This window comes from Lepidochelys kempii, chromosome 2, assembly GCF_965140285.1.
Source record: "Lepidochelys kempii isolate rLepKem1 chromosome 2, rLepKem1.hap1, whole genome shotgun sequence".
Taxonomy (NCBI): Eukaryota; Metazoa; Chordata; order Testudines; family Cheloniidae; genus Lepidochelys; species Lepidochelys kempii.
This window is the reverse complement of record NC_136381.1, coordinates 199443241-199459985: the sequence shown is the minus strand read 5'-3', so window position 1 is coordinate 199459985 and position 16745 is coordinate 199443241. Positions and strand designations below refer to the sequence as shown.

The 16745-nt window shown below is 41.0% G+C and overlaps 1 protein-coding gene across 2 annotated transcripts in view; it reads left to right on the top strand.

Annotated features, from left to right (window-relative positions):
• Window positions 1–16745, top strand: part of RARB (retinoic acid receptor beta) — a 305249-nt gene that overhangs the window by 219278 nt on the left and 69226 nt on the right. For both annotated transcript variants that reach the window (XM_073333465.2, XM_073333466.2), the window contains exon 3: window positions 11237–11378. In XM_073333465.2, coding sequence (XP_073189566.1) covers window positions 11237–11378 — 142 coding nt within the window. The remainder of the gene's footprint in view (window positions 1–11236; window positions 11379–16745) is intronic.

Here is a 16745-nt window from a genome sequence, read left to right as displayed (position 1 = left end):
TAAGAAATACTGTGCTTAATTAATTCTTGCTCCTGGGAGGTCAACCTGGAGCACTCATTATGGTCTTAATTGGTGGTATAAATCCTGAGGTGGGGGGGGAGAAAAATCAGTAGCTAACAGTGTATGGCCTTTTGGTAAGTGTTAGCCCGTTGTATTACCATCTCAAATAGTGACAGTTTATGGTTTTAGTGGGTTATAGGTCTGGTCCTACCCAAATTAGGTTAGAGGGCATTAAATTGTGCAAAAAAAATTTGCAATAATTCATCCCTGTGTTTTGCATCACACAGTGTGAAGCAACCCTATACATGCCAATTCAGAAAAATGTGTTTCTGTGATATCCTGTTACTCATATTCAATTATGTTCATTACACTTCCCATCTGGAGTTTCCTACCAGAACAAAAATCATTTTACAGACATTACTGAAAGGAAGTTAACGGTAATTTTTTTAATTGTATACTTTTCATTTCCATTTTTTAATTGAAGAAACCAGATGGAAATGCACCCAGACTGGTGATATTATTGAAGAGCAGAAGCAGAAAATTCCAAACACATTGGTTTAAGGTGATGATTGTTCTGTCAGGAGGCTTTGTGGCATGTTTACTAATAGGATCAGAAGTTCTATTTAAATCTCAGTTGGCAAGGGGCGGGGGACAATAAGAATAGTCTTACAGATGCTTTAACTTATGACAACCAACCTTAGTCTACATTTGACGAGGCAGGAGTGAAACCCCAAACTTCATGTGTGATGACATTCATTTTCATTCTCTGTTAGTAGTTGTCCTTTTGCCAGCTGGCAAACAGAAAAGTCTATTTCTAGCTCATTGTAAAAATGATTCATATTCTGGGTTTTGACTATTCTAGAGCATATCATTTGCATCACCTTTGGAGAGCTGAGGCATCACACCAAGCGTACAAGTATGCTCCATCGGCTGGGATGTTGAACTGGTATTCAGAAAAGCTGGGTTCTGTTCCCAGCTCTCTTATTGACTTGCTGTGTGACCACGGGCAAGGCACTTATAGGTCGTCTGCAAAAAGAATTCTTAATGGGTTCTTTTTTCCCCCCTCTTTGACGTTTAATGAAGGCCTAGCGAAGGATTTTTTTTAAAAAAGACATTTTCCCCACCTTTAGAAATGTTACGAACATCAAATCTGGCCTTTTCTGATTTTGGTGGAGTACTCTTTGAGGTTGCAGATGTGTACTGTGAGTTTACACCTTAATTCAGTTTCTCCCAAGAGCACATTAGGCATTTGATATTAAATAGGTTTCGTCTCAACAAAATGCGGAGCGGTAAACAGTCTGACTAAAAATCCATCTCCCCTTCCCTCAGGGATCCACTTTCAGTCCCTTGTTGCTTGTGACAATTTCAATATCTATCCAGTCACTTTAGAGGGCCAGATCTTTAACTTGTTTAAATTCCCACAGCTCTATAGGAATTATGACAACTAACACAAGTTGAAGATCTGGTCCAGAGTCTTTCAGGGCGGACAAGACCAGAATTTCTTGTGGTTAAATATATATATTTAACCAAAACCTTCCAGTCCTTTGTATACCATATAGGAGGGAAAAGGGCATTAGCCCAATTTCTTTCCTTCATGGATCCTGTAACCTCCCATGTCTCCCTTTTTCCATCTGTAAAATGGAGCTAATATTTACTTATGTTTGTAAAGTGCAATGAACTCTACAGATGAAAAGTTCTGATTAAGTACCAAGTATTGTTATAAAAGTGTGAAAAAAACAATTGCCATTAAGCTCAAGAATAAATGGCAATATATGTACAGAGTGGGCTGGACAAGGTGAAATGAAAAGGAAGGTGGGGAGTTATGCTGAAAATCACTGTGGAAAATAGCGAGCCACTTTTTGCCACAGTCTGACATTGAAACTACGCACGCAACCATTGTTCTGTCAGGTGGTTGGCTATTGCCAAAGCTATGTGCACGTGCTGCGTTCTTTGAAAAGAGTCCACTATCTTGCATGGACATGTGTCTCCTGTGCCTCTCTTTGGCAAAATACATTGTCCTGCTCTATTATTGTACCTGGCTCTGGGGTCAAGGTCGGGGGGGGGGGAAACGGGGGGAGGAGGAGCTTTTTGTCGTTTATGCGGGCACTGGGCCACAGAAGCTTTTGACTTGCTGTCACTGATCCAGCGGATTGGTGCTAAACCCCAGCTTTTGTAGTCTTTTGGAGGAACCTCCCGTGTGCCAGACTCCTAAGGAGTCTCACTCTTCTTTCAGGGTACGCTACTGAGCTACGGAGCGTCAGCACTGTGAGCTCTGCCCAGCGAGTCCAACTGAGGTAGACTCCTGGTAGAGTTGTACACTCTTCAGTGACTAATGCATTCCAGCCAGTATTTGCAGTGACACCTCAAATAGTGTTTTCAAAATCAAGTAGGATTTATTAGTCAACTGGAACACAGCATTGAAGTCCTTAGGTTAGCACAGAGAAATGAGGATTAAAGCACTGTCCATTCTAGTCACACCAAGCTGCAGTGAACTCCATTTTCAGGCTAGCGTGCCCCCACGCTCAGACTCTGTCTCTTTGATTTCCTTCCTTAGTCAGTTCCCAGGTGAGAGAGCCCCCACTCTCAGTCCTTTGTTCTCAAGCTGGGGTCTCTGCTCAGCTTCCCTGCTGAGAGTGTTGATGCATGAGTCCTTGGTTTGCATTGTCTGTCTGGACCCGTTGTTGATCTGGGTCAGTTTCAACCAGTTTCTTAACAACTCTATTTGTTTCACCCGTACAATGAAGTGACACATACACCTATGTCTCCTGTGTTGCCCCAGGAGTGTTGTTAACCCTTTTGCTCTATTGGGTAGCAAACGCAAAGCGTAGCAGGAAACTCAGACACACATCGGATTCATAAAAATATTACAAAAAATTCCACTTTGTCACACTTGTGCTTTTGCCCCGTTCACCATATGACTGAGGCAGATCATCTCACATTCTGGTTGCCCTGAGTTGCCTTTAGTTGCAATTTTTTAAAAGAAATCTCCAGTTTGCACAGGGTGGTAGATAATGCAAGCATCTTGGAAAAGAAATACCTTCTCACACTTTTAACTAAGAATGCCCTCATTTCAGTCTTCTGTGATTGTACTACCTTTTGGGGTTTTAATTACTCATGGTGTCAGACTGTTCAAACATACATGTTTTGTGTACAACCATTTTTCATTGTATCTTCTGATATATGCTACACCTAACTCAATGGCGTGTTTCATGGGGCAGCAGCATGGCCCAATATTAAAGTACAGTTTTACTCTGAAAAATGACTGGGTAAGACTGCCGTTATGGAGTTCCATGTTCATCAATGACAGGTTTCAGAGTAACAGCCGTGTTAGTCTGTATTCGCAAAAAGAAAAGGAGTACTTGTGGCATCATCAATGACTTTAGGATCAAATGTGCATGGCTTACAACTAAAGGTTGCTTTCTCTTAACTGCCAGCCTTGCAAACTCAACCTGGAATGTGAGACTCAAGCTGGATTCTTTTTTCCTCAAACATCATCACAAGTACTCGAGATTTTTTCAAGCCAAATTCAGCTCTCACTGATGCCTGTTTAGGCCCCTTTACTATGCTAACAGAATGAGTTTGCACAGGTGTAACTAACTGCAACATAACAATTCTGATGTGGAATTCTGACATCACAGAATTCAGCTCTTTCTTATCTTAGTGGTGTAAATTCTGTACGGTTAACAAGATTAAAAGTTTATTTTAGTAATTAAAGTAAGAAGATACAACTGAGAAAGGCGTCGTATTCCCTATGGTCCAATTTAAAAACAGAGCCACGCGTTAATAAGGTCTAGGGCTCAGCATTTTTTCTGGTACAAAAACCAGCGAATCTGAATTTAGAAATTTCTTAATAAATGGGGTTGTAGAAAAGCCTGTCCTACTCCATTTTTATTTTCCTTTTACTAATATCCTAGGAAGACGCTTGATTTAGAAGCTCATTTTAAAGTCCATTCTTTGGTGCACCTGTAGAGCCGCTAAATTCATAGTGACTGTATTTGTGGGGAATCACCGTTAATTCAAATGAGCTGAGCAACTTCTGAAGTGTGAGTTTGTACCTAGTCTTTCTCAGTTGCTTACCACTTCAGCCACTTGTAAGTCAGTTTTTCAACCTGTAAGCTATTTGCTGCTGTAAATGAGACTTGACATACAGTAGGGTAGCAGAACATGTTTAGTAAAACTTCTGGATCAGGTAATCCTCCTCCTCCTCAGACAAAAAGTGTGTGTAACATTTGGCTTTAAATCATGTGACTTGGGAAAATAATCTGTTTGTGAAGAGAGAGAGCTCTGTTGCATTGTGTGGACTCATCCAACATTTTATTGGTGTTATATCAGGATAACCATCCCATAGGATTTTATGAGTTTATAATTCCTCTAAGAATTGAGTAAGAGCATGTTGAACTTAACATTATCAAAGGTTTCGTATACACAATGACTTCCTTTGTATCCAGCTGTCATTCTGAAGTCCTTTATGTCACTGGTTATTAAATCGGTTCAGATGTTCTTTAAGCAGCCTAGCCCTGTACTAAACTCTTTCATGTTTGACATAGTAATAGACAAGTACTATAAAAGTAAATAGCATCTAGAGTTGGGGTGGGGTTCCTCTGGCATTGTGTTAAAGTTACATAGATTACTTTGGCTTTAGTAACAGGCTTTATTTGCTCCTCTGTACATGTGGTTTCACGTACCACACTCTACTTTCAACAGAGCAGATAAAGTATCAACACAATTAAAAGTGAAAAATAATCTGTCTACTTTGTCAGTGGTGAATGTTCAGGAAACACACACTGATACAATAGGTTTTGAATAATTTATGCCCAACCCTTTTTTTCCCTTGCAATCTGTAAATGAGGACACCTAATGCAGCATGGCCAGCATGATACTCTATCTATCACCCATTAAGATAACAAGATTGTGGTGGAGGGGAAAAAGAGAAGGTATGCTTTAGACTGCTATATTTCTGGAGCACAGAAAGGGTAAAAATTTTAAAATGAGATGTTTATCCTGTACTCTTTGTGTAAGAGAGTTGTTAAGAGACTCTTTGAAAATTGAAATGCTCAATTAATTCCAAGTCTGTGGGACTCCTGTATACTTTTCATTTTTCATCACTAAACTAAAAACACAGGTTTTGTGTTCCTTTCCCAAGATGTGGGCATAAAGCACATTAGAACATTACATTGCACCTTGATGTGTCTTTAGCAGCTTCCCTGACTCTTATGCAAGTGTGCTACAGATGCTATTGGAAACAAAGAGAAGTTGTGTGTTGCAGAATGTTTTTCTCCATGGAATTAACATATTAAATTTACAAAGATAATATCATTTCTGCTTATTTTTTGTGCAGAGGTCTCTGTTCTCCCCATCACAGGGGATGTATGCAGTATTATAATGCCCATTAACAATAATGGAAACTGTTCATGTAAATGCCCCATGCCTCACAGACACAACAGATTCCTAGCAATGATATTCAATACTAATAAAACAAAACATGAATTATGTTAAGTCAGCTTCTAACTCTGTTTCTTGTTCACTTCTAATAAGTGATTCACAGCCTGGCTGATGAGTATTAATTATGAACTCTAGTGGGTGAAAATGCCCTGTCTTTGCTCTTTATTAAATACTGTATATGACAAAGCTGAATGGGTTGAAGAGGTTTTATTATGGGGGTAAACTGATTGGGTTTGCAAGCCAAAGTGAAAGTCTCAGTCTGCTCAAAGGCTGTGAATTTCCAGAAAACGTAACCCAACACCTGCCTTTGTTTTCGCTGGTGCGGAAGGGGCAAAAAATGGAAGCAGGTCCAGCGTTCCATGAAATCAGTGCTAAAAAGCGTCAGCTTTCCACCAGAATCTCTCCCCAGCAAAGAAGAGCATCCTAGGAGGTGTAGGGCCTACAAACATGTCAAGACAGGCAAGACTTGCCCCTTACTGATAGCTGGGTGTACTTGCCAAAAGCAGCAAAAAGGATCATGGTATGTTATAGCTAGCCCAGCATTTGGAATCCAGCCCTCAGGTGGTGAAAACACCTCCAGATTTATATAAAGGAATGGTTCTGGCTATAACTGAGCACTGGGCCTTAACAAATATGCACTGTCTACGTGAGAATATTTCTCTGCACCATGTGACCTCTGGTGATCAGATACTATGGTGACTTGCTATAAATACCTGGAATTCAATAGAGAGACAAGAACCAATCCCCCATCCCCACCTCCAAACTCTTCTGCTGTGCACTACAAAATGGGAGAGGTGGGAAAACACGGAACCCCTGAGACGGTGTATCAAGTCCTCAGCTATGCAGTAGAGCAAGGAATAAACATTAAATGAGCAAGGGGTGGTCTAATAGTCAAGGTCAAGCCTTCCAGATACCATGTGTTGAGGTGAGCTGTAAAATCCAAGATAGTCTGGGTGCTCATGGCCTAGATTTAATTGTTGCATCTTGAATTTATCACTTAATATAAGTAAATATCTAAATGAAATGACGTCCCTCTTTGTAGGGGAAGAAGAGGAGATAGGGAAAGTGTAGCTGCCATTCAGGAAACAAAATAAAAGTAGAATCTTCCCACCTGGGTAATTAAGAAGTGTTTTTGACACTTAGGATCAACAGCTAGTTGGTAAAACAAGAGCTATGGGTGAGATTCTGCAACCACTGAGTGAAGCTATATCACTCTGGGGAGGGTGTGTAGAATGGAGAAGGTGATTGGCATCATTTTCAGACTTTCCTGGAAGCAAGTGTTGAAGAGATAATTGTAGAGGATGAATCCTCCACCATGCTGTATGTGCCAGGCCAAGAACACACTGGAGAGCTACAGTATTTTCCAAAGGGCACATAAAAAGGGAATGCAGATGTCTTGATAGTCACATAAGCATATAATTTGCATAAGGTACATTTTCTTTGCTAGAAAGCAGCACCAGGTGAGACCATTGACCATCCTGTTACATACTGATGTCACAAAGCTGAGTCATATGAATTTGAACGGTTAAGAGATGATGGACTAATTAGATACAGAACTAGTTTAGTAAAATTGATGACCTACTTGAGACAAAGTTATTCTGAGAGTTGGATGTGATTTTTACCAGGAACATTGAATATTTACAGTGCTGGTGAAAACAGCTTTCCAAATGAAAATGTTCACAAGCAGTGAAGAAACAGAAGTGCATCTAATCAAAAATGCATATCGAGGGTGAAATTCTGATCAAAGTGGAAACAATAGGAGTTTTATTACGGATTTCAGTGGGGCCAAGGTTTGACCCCAGTTGGCTGAAAACAGACCATACGGGTAACTAAACAGCAAAGATTAGATCTGTTTGCCATAAATATGGAGGCCATCACTTAAAAGTGACAAAATATCCCACACAGTGGGACGACGCATTATAAATGGAATAAAAGTACTCCTGTTGGAAAGGGTATGTCACTTTCAAGAAATACTTCAGGAAATTCCATATGCAAACTGTATTTGGTGTCCAAATATTTAAACTAGTTCACCGTAGGACCTCCCAAAAAACTGTGGGCTCAATTCTGCCTGTATTCGTACCCAAAAACTTGTGGCTGCAAAATCAGAGGCCTACTTGAAGTAGCTTTCAAAATCAGGTTACAAAAATGTAATTTCTGATGGCCAGTTTATAATTAGGAAAACTTCTTTTATCAAAGTAGCAGTACTATTGTGGAATTTACCAAGAAAGCAAGCAAAATAACATACTGGTTGTCTGGACATCTTTGTCAGTGCCTGTTGAGAGGAAATTCTAAAAACCAAATATTTTCAAATGAAATTTTTTGAGCTTTTTAAATAAATCAGTTTGCACAAACATTTGTAAAAATGGTATTGCTTTATTGCCTTACAAAACAGTATTAGCACGTGGATGATATTCCTCAACAGCATTTCAATAAGTTAATTTTGGGTCAGGACCAGTGTGATAAATTTCAAAATATCCAGTCTATGAAAGCTAAGAGGTCTGGTTTTTTTCTGCATTTTTGTGCTAAATTCAGAATGAAAAGGAAACATGACCTTTAAAGAATTTGTACAGAGTATTTTCTTAAGAAATTTTGCAGTTAATCTTCTCTTACACAGAATTTGTCCCATGAAAGAAACTCGTGTTGTGGGAGAGTTGTATTTTGTTTGTTTGGGTTTTTTTTAACCTAAATACCAATTTTTTCTTTAAGCTTTCTCCAATATTACTAATGGATACATGAACTTATGGATGCTCGTGGTGTGTTTCTCCCTCCTGGAGTTGAATCTCCGTGTTCTGTTTCGCTGTAAGGTTACAATCTCTCTGCTAAGGAGTGAGAGAACGTTTCTGCTAGGCCACCAGATCTAAACAACCCTTTTAACCTGGGATTTTATTACAATCCATCAGGGAGGAAAAAGAGAAGGCAATCAGAACAAGTGACCTGTTAATGGGTGTCAAGTGGGTATAATGACCCATGTACTGCTGATATATTTTGGGTTTTGTTTCCTCTGTTGTCAGGGTTGGGGTGATTTTGTTGGTTGTTTTAATTCCAGCAGTACCCACAATGTACCAGATGCTATCTAGTTGCTGCCCCCAAAGAACTTGCAATTTAAGGAAGAACTGACAGTCTTTTGGGGGTTTTTTTCGTGGCATCTTGCAATGTTGATTACTGTTTTGTTAAATTATTCTAGTATCTCATTCCTTCTGAGGGGACGGGAGATTCAGGGGCAGCATTGGAGACTTCTTGTGGTGTTTGTTCATTCAGGGCAACTTGCTGCTTGGTTTGTATGATGGATGTAAGCAATACAGTTCCCTTAGTAGCTAAGATGAAATTTCACCAGAGATTCAATTTACATTCATAATGTCCTAGAGTCGGGGGAAATGTTGACTGCCACTGAGCTATGAACAGGTCATGTGGCACAATAGAAGCTGAAAATGTTAAATGTACATCTTGGGGAAACAGGACAGGTAGCTCAGTGCTGCACATGCCAGCTGTGAACTGATTTGTAGTGATAGTCCGCTGCGTTCATCATTTCTGCATTTGGAAGTTGGTAAATACCCTCTGTACTTGGGCAAGTCACTTAATCTCCCCATACAAGTGACTGTTGCTCTGCTTAGTGTTGCAATGCCTAACTGACTTGGGCTCCAAAGTGCCTAAGTCACTCTTGAAAAGGAGACGTAGGTTAATTAGGCATTGCAACGCTGAGCAACACAACATCTAAATGACTTAAAAATCTGGGTCTTCAGTCTACCCAGTACATAGGCAAAACTGAGAATAATAGTTCCCTCCATCAGCAGGCTATGATGAGGATCAAATGCATGAATAATTGTGAGGTGTTCAGATACTACTATATGGAAGGCTGTCTAAGTACCTAAATAATAGTTAGGTTGTAAATATAATTATTGTGCAGTCATTAAGCTAAGGGACACATGTTTTCCCTTAGCAAGTAAATAAAACAGACAGACATGTTTGTACTATTTTTCTCTTGAAAGGTTTCAAGCAATAGGTGTAACTCATAGCATGAACACCCAGTGTTGACTTCAGTACACCCGTAATGGGGGTCTCAATAGTTCGGAAATTTTTTCTTTGGCTTTTGTAATATGATGTTGGATAACTTAAAGAAACAAAATTTTTCTACCACTTGACCGTACTGACAAACGTCTGCTAAATTCAGTCAAAAGAACTAGCCCCAAAGGAGGCTTTGATTCCACAAGGGCCCAAGAAATACTGCACAAGGGGCATGATGAAGAAAACACTCTTCAATTCTTCGGACTGAATGAGAGATTTTCATAGCATTGATATAAAAAAAGCTCTGGCGATGCAAGGGATTCATGATTAGCCTTCATCTGCATCCTTCTCCATGGTGATACTACTTGGAAGTCATGGCTAGCTGTTAAGAAGCTAAAAGGCTATAAAATTATCTACTTACATATCTATAAAATTGCTATTAAGAAACCCTTTCATACAGTCTATAATGACTGCATCTTGGGACAAATGAATTATGGATGCAGAACTATTATTATATCCCTTGTCAGCAAACATTGTGTTGCTCTATAGGGTGTACACCTGTGGTTTGTTGAACACATTTTCAAAACCTCTAAAACCCCTCTAGATATTGAATCGGCAAGTATTCCTACACAGTAGAGTGGTGTTGACTGAGATTTGATCCTGCTGGATGGTGAAACACTGTTGAAAATTTAAGTAGTAATATGAAACTTTCTAATAGAGCTCAGTTACAGAACTACTTTTGCTGAATATCTGTGGGCTGATCTGTAAAAATTCTTAGGGCACTGTATCTTGTTTTGTGTTTTGTTGTTGTTGTTGTTGTTTTTAAGGTTGGCCAATATTTTCTCACCCAATGTACACACAATTTCCATTAACTTCCTGACTCTCATTTCTCTCATTCCTCTGTGAACTAACTCTCTTTCTCTTGATATAGATAGTGGACTTATATTTTTGGGAAGGTGTTCAGGTTCATAAATCAATAATGACCCTGATGCTGGAAATCTTCCATGTGTGGAAGTCTGGCTAATTTCAGTGGGGATTTTGAGTACTCTCAAGATTTGGCCCACTGTACAGTTATTTCACCTCTAACCACAAAATAAAAATAGAAATCCTTCCAAAAACAAATGGAGAAGGGATAATTGAGGCTGGAAGAAAGTGTGCCAAACTGGGTTAGGGAGTTGGATTTTAAAGTGAATCAGTCAGGAGGGAACAGTGTTTACAGTGTTGATAACTAAATCCATAAACCCAAGCTCACATGTTTTATTTTAGCCTGGATGTTATAACATAACCTAACAGTGGTTCTCAGACTTTTGTACTGGTGAACCCTTTCACATAGCAAGCCTCTGAGTGTGACACCCCCCCGCCTTATAAATTAAAAACACTTTTTTATATATTTAATATATTTATATATTATAAATGCTGGAGGTGAAGCTGGGTTTGGGGTGGAGGCTGGCAGCTCATGACGCCCCCCGTAATAACCTTGCGACCCCCTGTGGGGTCCTGACCCCCAGTTTGAGAACCCCTGACCTCGAGCCTCATTTTCTGAATGCTTCTACTTACCTCAGTCTTCTTTACCCTGACAGTAAAATACTTTCCTTTATTTTTGATGAAAAGATACTCTTTATGTTGCAAGAAAACAATATTCAACTTTTAATATTTATAAGGGCAGTAAGATTATCATAATCTTGCCATAATGTTGCATTCATATTATTAACTTAAAAGAATAGGAGACTGGCTATGATTTATGTGTGAAGCCCAGGGATTTTATTTCATTATTTTTTCTGCTTAATTGCAGGGTTTTTTCCGCAGAAGCATTCAGAAGAACATGGTTTACACGTGTCACAGAGACAAAAACTGCGTTATTAATAAAGTCACCAGAAATCGCTGCCAATACTGCAGACTACAGAAGTGCTTTGAAGTGGGAATGTCCAAAGAATGTAAGTGGTTTCTAGAAACAGTTCTTCTCCTTTGTGTGACCCCGTATGTATGGAGATCACGTGGGAAATAATAATATATTGTCATATAATTAAAGAAGTGTATCATAATGCATATGCACAAAGGCGACAGAATTTCAGTTTCACAGGCAACCTTAAATCTGGCATTTCTTAACTTCCAAGGGCTTGACCTTGCAACCTAAATAACGCTGTTTTAATGTGGGGTTATTTAGGTAACATACCAGATGTGCAATATGGGCAGGCAAATGTAGATGTGAAAACATTAAAGGGACACTTTCAACTTTTGTTTTTTGTAATTAGTTCATTTTTGATAAGGGATTCCTTTTAGTAGTAATGTCCTAAACTTAAAACAAAATCCTTCAAACAGATTCCCTGTTTTAAAAAAAAAATATTGTGTGTGTCAGTTTCAGGGTGCTGCACCTGTATCCTCCCCTCTGTGGTCCACTCCAGGAGTTCCCAGTCTCCAGAAGTCCCACTACCTTCTGACCAGGGCTTTTAAGGCTGCACAGCTGTCTGCCTTACACTGTGATATCCCCAGCTAGCCAGTCTGCCTAACAGCCAGCACCTGGGCTTTGCTTCTACTCTGGGGGCTATGATCAGTGTCTTGACAGCAGTTATAAGTCACCACACCTCTCTTTCTAAGCAAGCACCTTTATTCTGAAGGTAAAAGCATTACAGAGAAAACACATACAACCAATAAAAAGAACCTACTACACAGATGCTTATCAGAGGTCACCCACAACTCCAAGAAGGGCAGTGGTAGGTATCAGTCTTTCCAACCCTTTTGCAAGGGTTGAGCTCCCCCTAGGATCCAAGGTCCTGTCCATTTGCTGGATCAGAAAGAAGGTCTTGTGTCAGTGCACATAGAATCATAGAATATTAGGGTTGGAAGGGACCTCAGAAGGGCCTCAAAGCAGGGCCAATCCCCAACTAAATCATCCCAGCCAGGGCTTTGTCAAGCCTGACCTTAAAAACCTCTAAGGAAGAAGATTCCACCACCTCCCTAGGTAACGCATTCCAGTGTTTCACCACCCTCATAGTGAAAAAGTTTTTCCTAATATCCAACCTAAACCTCCCCCACTGCAACTTGCGACCATTACTCCTTGTTCTGTCATCTGGTACCACTGAGAACAGTCTAGATTCATCCTCTTTGGAACCCCCTTTCAGGTAGTTGAAAGCAGCTATCAAATCCCCCCTCATTCTTCTCTTCTGCAGACTAAATAATCCCAGTTCCCTCAGCTTCTCCTCATAAGTCATGTGCTCCAGCCCCCTAATCATTTGTTGCCGTCCGCTGTACTCTTTCCGTGTACCCTTTGTGTCCCAAAAGCCCTTTCTGTGTGTGTCTCTGAAAATCTAGTTTGAACCAGTGTATGTAAGCTTCCTTTCCCATACGGAGGAGTGCCTCTCTGGAGGGGTTTACAGCCTGAGTGATTCACTTTAATCACCCCCCCCCATGCACACACACGCTGGTTTTGGTTCCTGGAGGCGTTGTGGTAGCCCTCGCCACTGGCGTTGCATACAATCCCTGGCCCACAGTCATCCATAAACTTAAAACAGGATGGTCACCAAAGATATTGCAGGGGATTGCAATTATCAGTCACAATAAGGATTTTTCTTTTCCCCATTTTATAGTTTAGAATTGGTTTTGGGTAGGCATAAGAGCAAGGTGACCACCCATCCCTTATTTTAAGGGATGGTCCTTGACCACTTTAAACATTAAATTGAAGTTTATGATGATTGCATTGTATACTTGAAGCAGTACAAATGTACACTTCAGAGAAAAATACATGCTATGCTAAGAGAAATGGTGTTTCCCTAAAATGTTCCTCAAAATAAAGCATTGTCCCTTAGTTTTCATGATTTCCCTCCCTTATTTCCATCCAACAAAGGTGTTAGTTTCAGCTCTGTTGCTCCTCCCCACCCACCTTTGACTGGAATCTGACATGAATCTGACCGGAACACAAAGAAGGTGCTGACAATGAGCAAAGTAAGCACACAAAAGACAAAAAAGAAGTATTTGCATATCTCTGTGTTCTAGTAATCTTTGGGGTTACTTGTGACATTTGTTGGTGCAAAATGTTCAGATGGAAATATGATTTGACTTATTTTTCTTTCAAGCGGATGGTGTCCCGTTACGTTCTATCGTGAAAGTTTTCAACATATTTACTCTGCGATCTCTAGGGGTGATTTTAAAAAAAGTTCACTTATTTTTGAGTCATGTAATGGTGGCAAAATAGTTTTTTTTTCTTTTCATTTTTTTAAATTAAGATTATTTTTATTTTATTTTTTGTACATGGACCACTCAACAATGGCTGAAATTTAGAAGCTGGAACTTTCCAGGTGCCTCGTACTTACTGAAGGCTAGTGTGCAAACCAATCTGTGCGTGAAAAATTAATTGATAAATGAAAGCAATGTAGTAATAAGTGTTTGTAAAATAAATTTTACATATGCACAATGGTGCAGTTAATGTATCAGTGATAAGGATGACTATGTATGTACGCACACACCAGATAATGGACTAGTCCTGTTGTCCTTCCTCAGTCAAATCTCCCATTGACTCCAGTAGCTTCAGTCCAGCATTTTCATAACCATTTCAGAAATCCTGGGAGAGGAAAAAATAAACATGAAGTTTCCATTCTTAGATTCTCCCTCAGAAGTCCCCCTAGAGACACTTAAACTTGATGAAAGAATCATAACACTGAAGAGAGAATGATGACCATACTCTAAGGACTTGTCTACACTACCGCACGGGGTTGATCTAAGATATGCAACTTCAGCTATGTGAATAGCATAGCTGAAGTTGATGTACTTAGATCTACTTACCGCGGTGTTTTTACTGCAGTAAGTCAACAGCTGATGCTCTTCTGTCGACTCCACTTGCGCTCCTCGTTCTGGTGGAGTACCGGAGTGGACTGAAGAGTGCTCAGCGGTCGATTTATCGCGTCTATACTAGACGTGATAAATCGACCCCCGCTGGATCGATCACTGCCCGCCGATCCGGCGGGTAGTGTAGACAAGCCCTTACTTAAGCTAGAGAACTAATTCAAGCAACTATCCTTCTTAAATTACATGAAACTTCCCAAATAGAGTACAAAGTGACAAACTGTTTATGAGAGAGCTGAACAGATCCTAGAGTCTACTATTGGCCAGGCTTCAGTATAAGGAATCTGATAATCTGCCTTGCATGTAATGAGATCTTTCTGATACCCACATTAAGTAACATTAGCACTGCAAGAGTCACTATAGTTAAGAAGGTGAGTGACTGAACATTTCTAAAATACACCATTATCTTCCTGAATTTATAACTCTGTAACAGGGATCGGCAACCTTTGGCATTCGGCCCGTTGGGGAAATCTGCTGGCGGGCCAGGATAATTTGTTTACCTGCAGCATCCGCAGGTTCAGCTGATCGCAGCTCCCACTGGCTGCGGTTCACCATTCCAGGCCAATGGGGTCTACGGAAAGCGGCTGCCAGCACATTCCTCGGCCCATGCCGCTTCCCGCAGCCCCCGTTGGCCTAGAACGGGGACTGATTCTCCTGTTTTTCACATTGTCTCTCCATGTTCATTTGTGTAAAGCGGATGTAAAAGAGAATGGCAGTTTCACACCTGTGCTACATTCATTTTGCACAGATGTTGAGTGATGACCCCCGTGTCCAGATTCTCTGCCTTAGACCTTGTGCTGTCACTTACATCAGTGCGAAGTGGGTGTGAAATGCTGCCATTCTGAATTAGTAGCATTTTGCTCCCCCTTTGCTCAGGTGTAAATGGCAACACAATGTGCCATTCATTGACACACCTTCCTTTTTCACAATGGGTGAAAACACATTAACATAGCCTCACAATTCAGAATTGAGAGTCTATGTCTACACTTCCGCTTTTGTTGGTATAATTTATGTTGCTCAGGGGTGTGAAATAAACCCCCCGAGTGACATAAATTACACTGACAGAAGCACCAGTGTGAGCAGTGCTATGTTGGCAGGAGATGCTCTGCTGTCCGACATGGCTGTCGCCGCTCATTGGGGCACTGGAACAATTTGTATGGTGGGGGTGCTGAGAACCACATTCTAAACCCCATATATGATGGAATCCCCTTCAAGTCAGGGGGTGCATAAGCACCCCTAGTTCCAGCACTTATGCCACTCGTGGAGGGGTGGTTTAATTGTGTTGACTGGAGAACACGCTCCTATTCCATCAGCATAGAGCAGCTACACGGGAGATCTTACAGCATTGGTACAGCTATGCCGCTGTAAGCTCTCTGGAGCAGACATGGTCATAGACTGCAACGGCTCAAAAGGTGTAGGGCAAGATAAGATGCACTTTAAGAACTCTCACAGTTGTTGGGGACATTTCCACTGTACCCATGAAACTCATTTATTAAAAAAACAAATTATTCAAGAGAAACCTCTTTATAAAATGTGGTGTTTTGTGTGTGTGAACATATGTGCTTGTTTTAGGTGGGAGAGGGGTTGGATAGTCCAGAATGGGCGATTAACTCTTTAATTTCCCCCCCCTTACATTGTATGGGGCCGTCTTTTGATTAGTGTATGTACAGTGCCTGACTCAGGCCTCTAAGGATCTGATGACATTGCATCTGGGAACAAGCCTCCCAGTCTGGGTCCAAAGACTAGTGCTAGCAGGGCTTGTCCTAGTGCTCTAAAAATAGATGTGTAGGCATTGCAGCACAGGCTGGAGCTGAGGCTCTGAAGCCTGGGAGCGAGAGGTAGGCCTGAGAGCTTGAATCACAGCATCTACCCAGCTACACCTCTATCCCGATATAACACGAATTCGGATATAATGCGGTAAAGCAGCGCTCCGGGGGAGCAGGGCTGCGCGCTCCGGTGGATCAAAGCAAGTTGGATATAACGCAGTTTCACCTATAACGCGGTACAATTTTTTGGCTCCCGAGGACTGCATTATATCGGGGTAGAAGTGTATTTGTAGAGCACTAGCATGAGTCCCACTACCATGAGTCTGTGGCCCCGGGCTAGAAGGCTCACTAGCTCTGCTCCAGCTAGCATGCTAAAAGCAGCAGTGTGACTGTTGCTGCATGGGATGTGGCTCAGACTAGCCACCTGAGTCCAAGCCCACCCGACCCCATGGGTCTGGGCTTGGACAGCTAGCCCAAGCCACCACCTGTGTTAAAATGTGCACATAGCTATTTTTAGCGTGCTAGCTTGAGCAGAGCGAATGTGAGTCTGTCTGCCCTCGTTGGGAGCATGTTGCCAGCTGCAGTGTAGATATACCTTTAGGGCTCATCTATATAAACTGTTAGTGCATGGCATGCTCGTGTGCCAAAGATTTACACTCCTACTTGCCGTGCACTAACTCTTCATCTAGACAAGCCCTA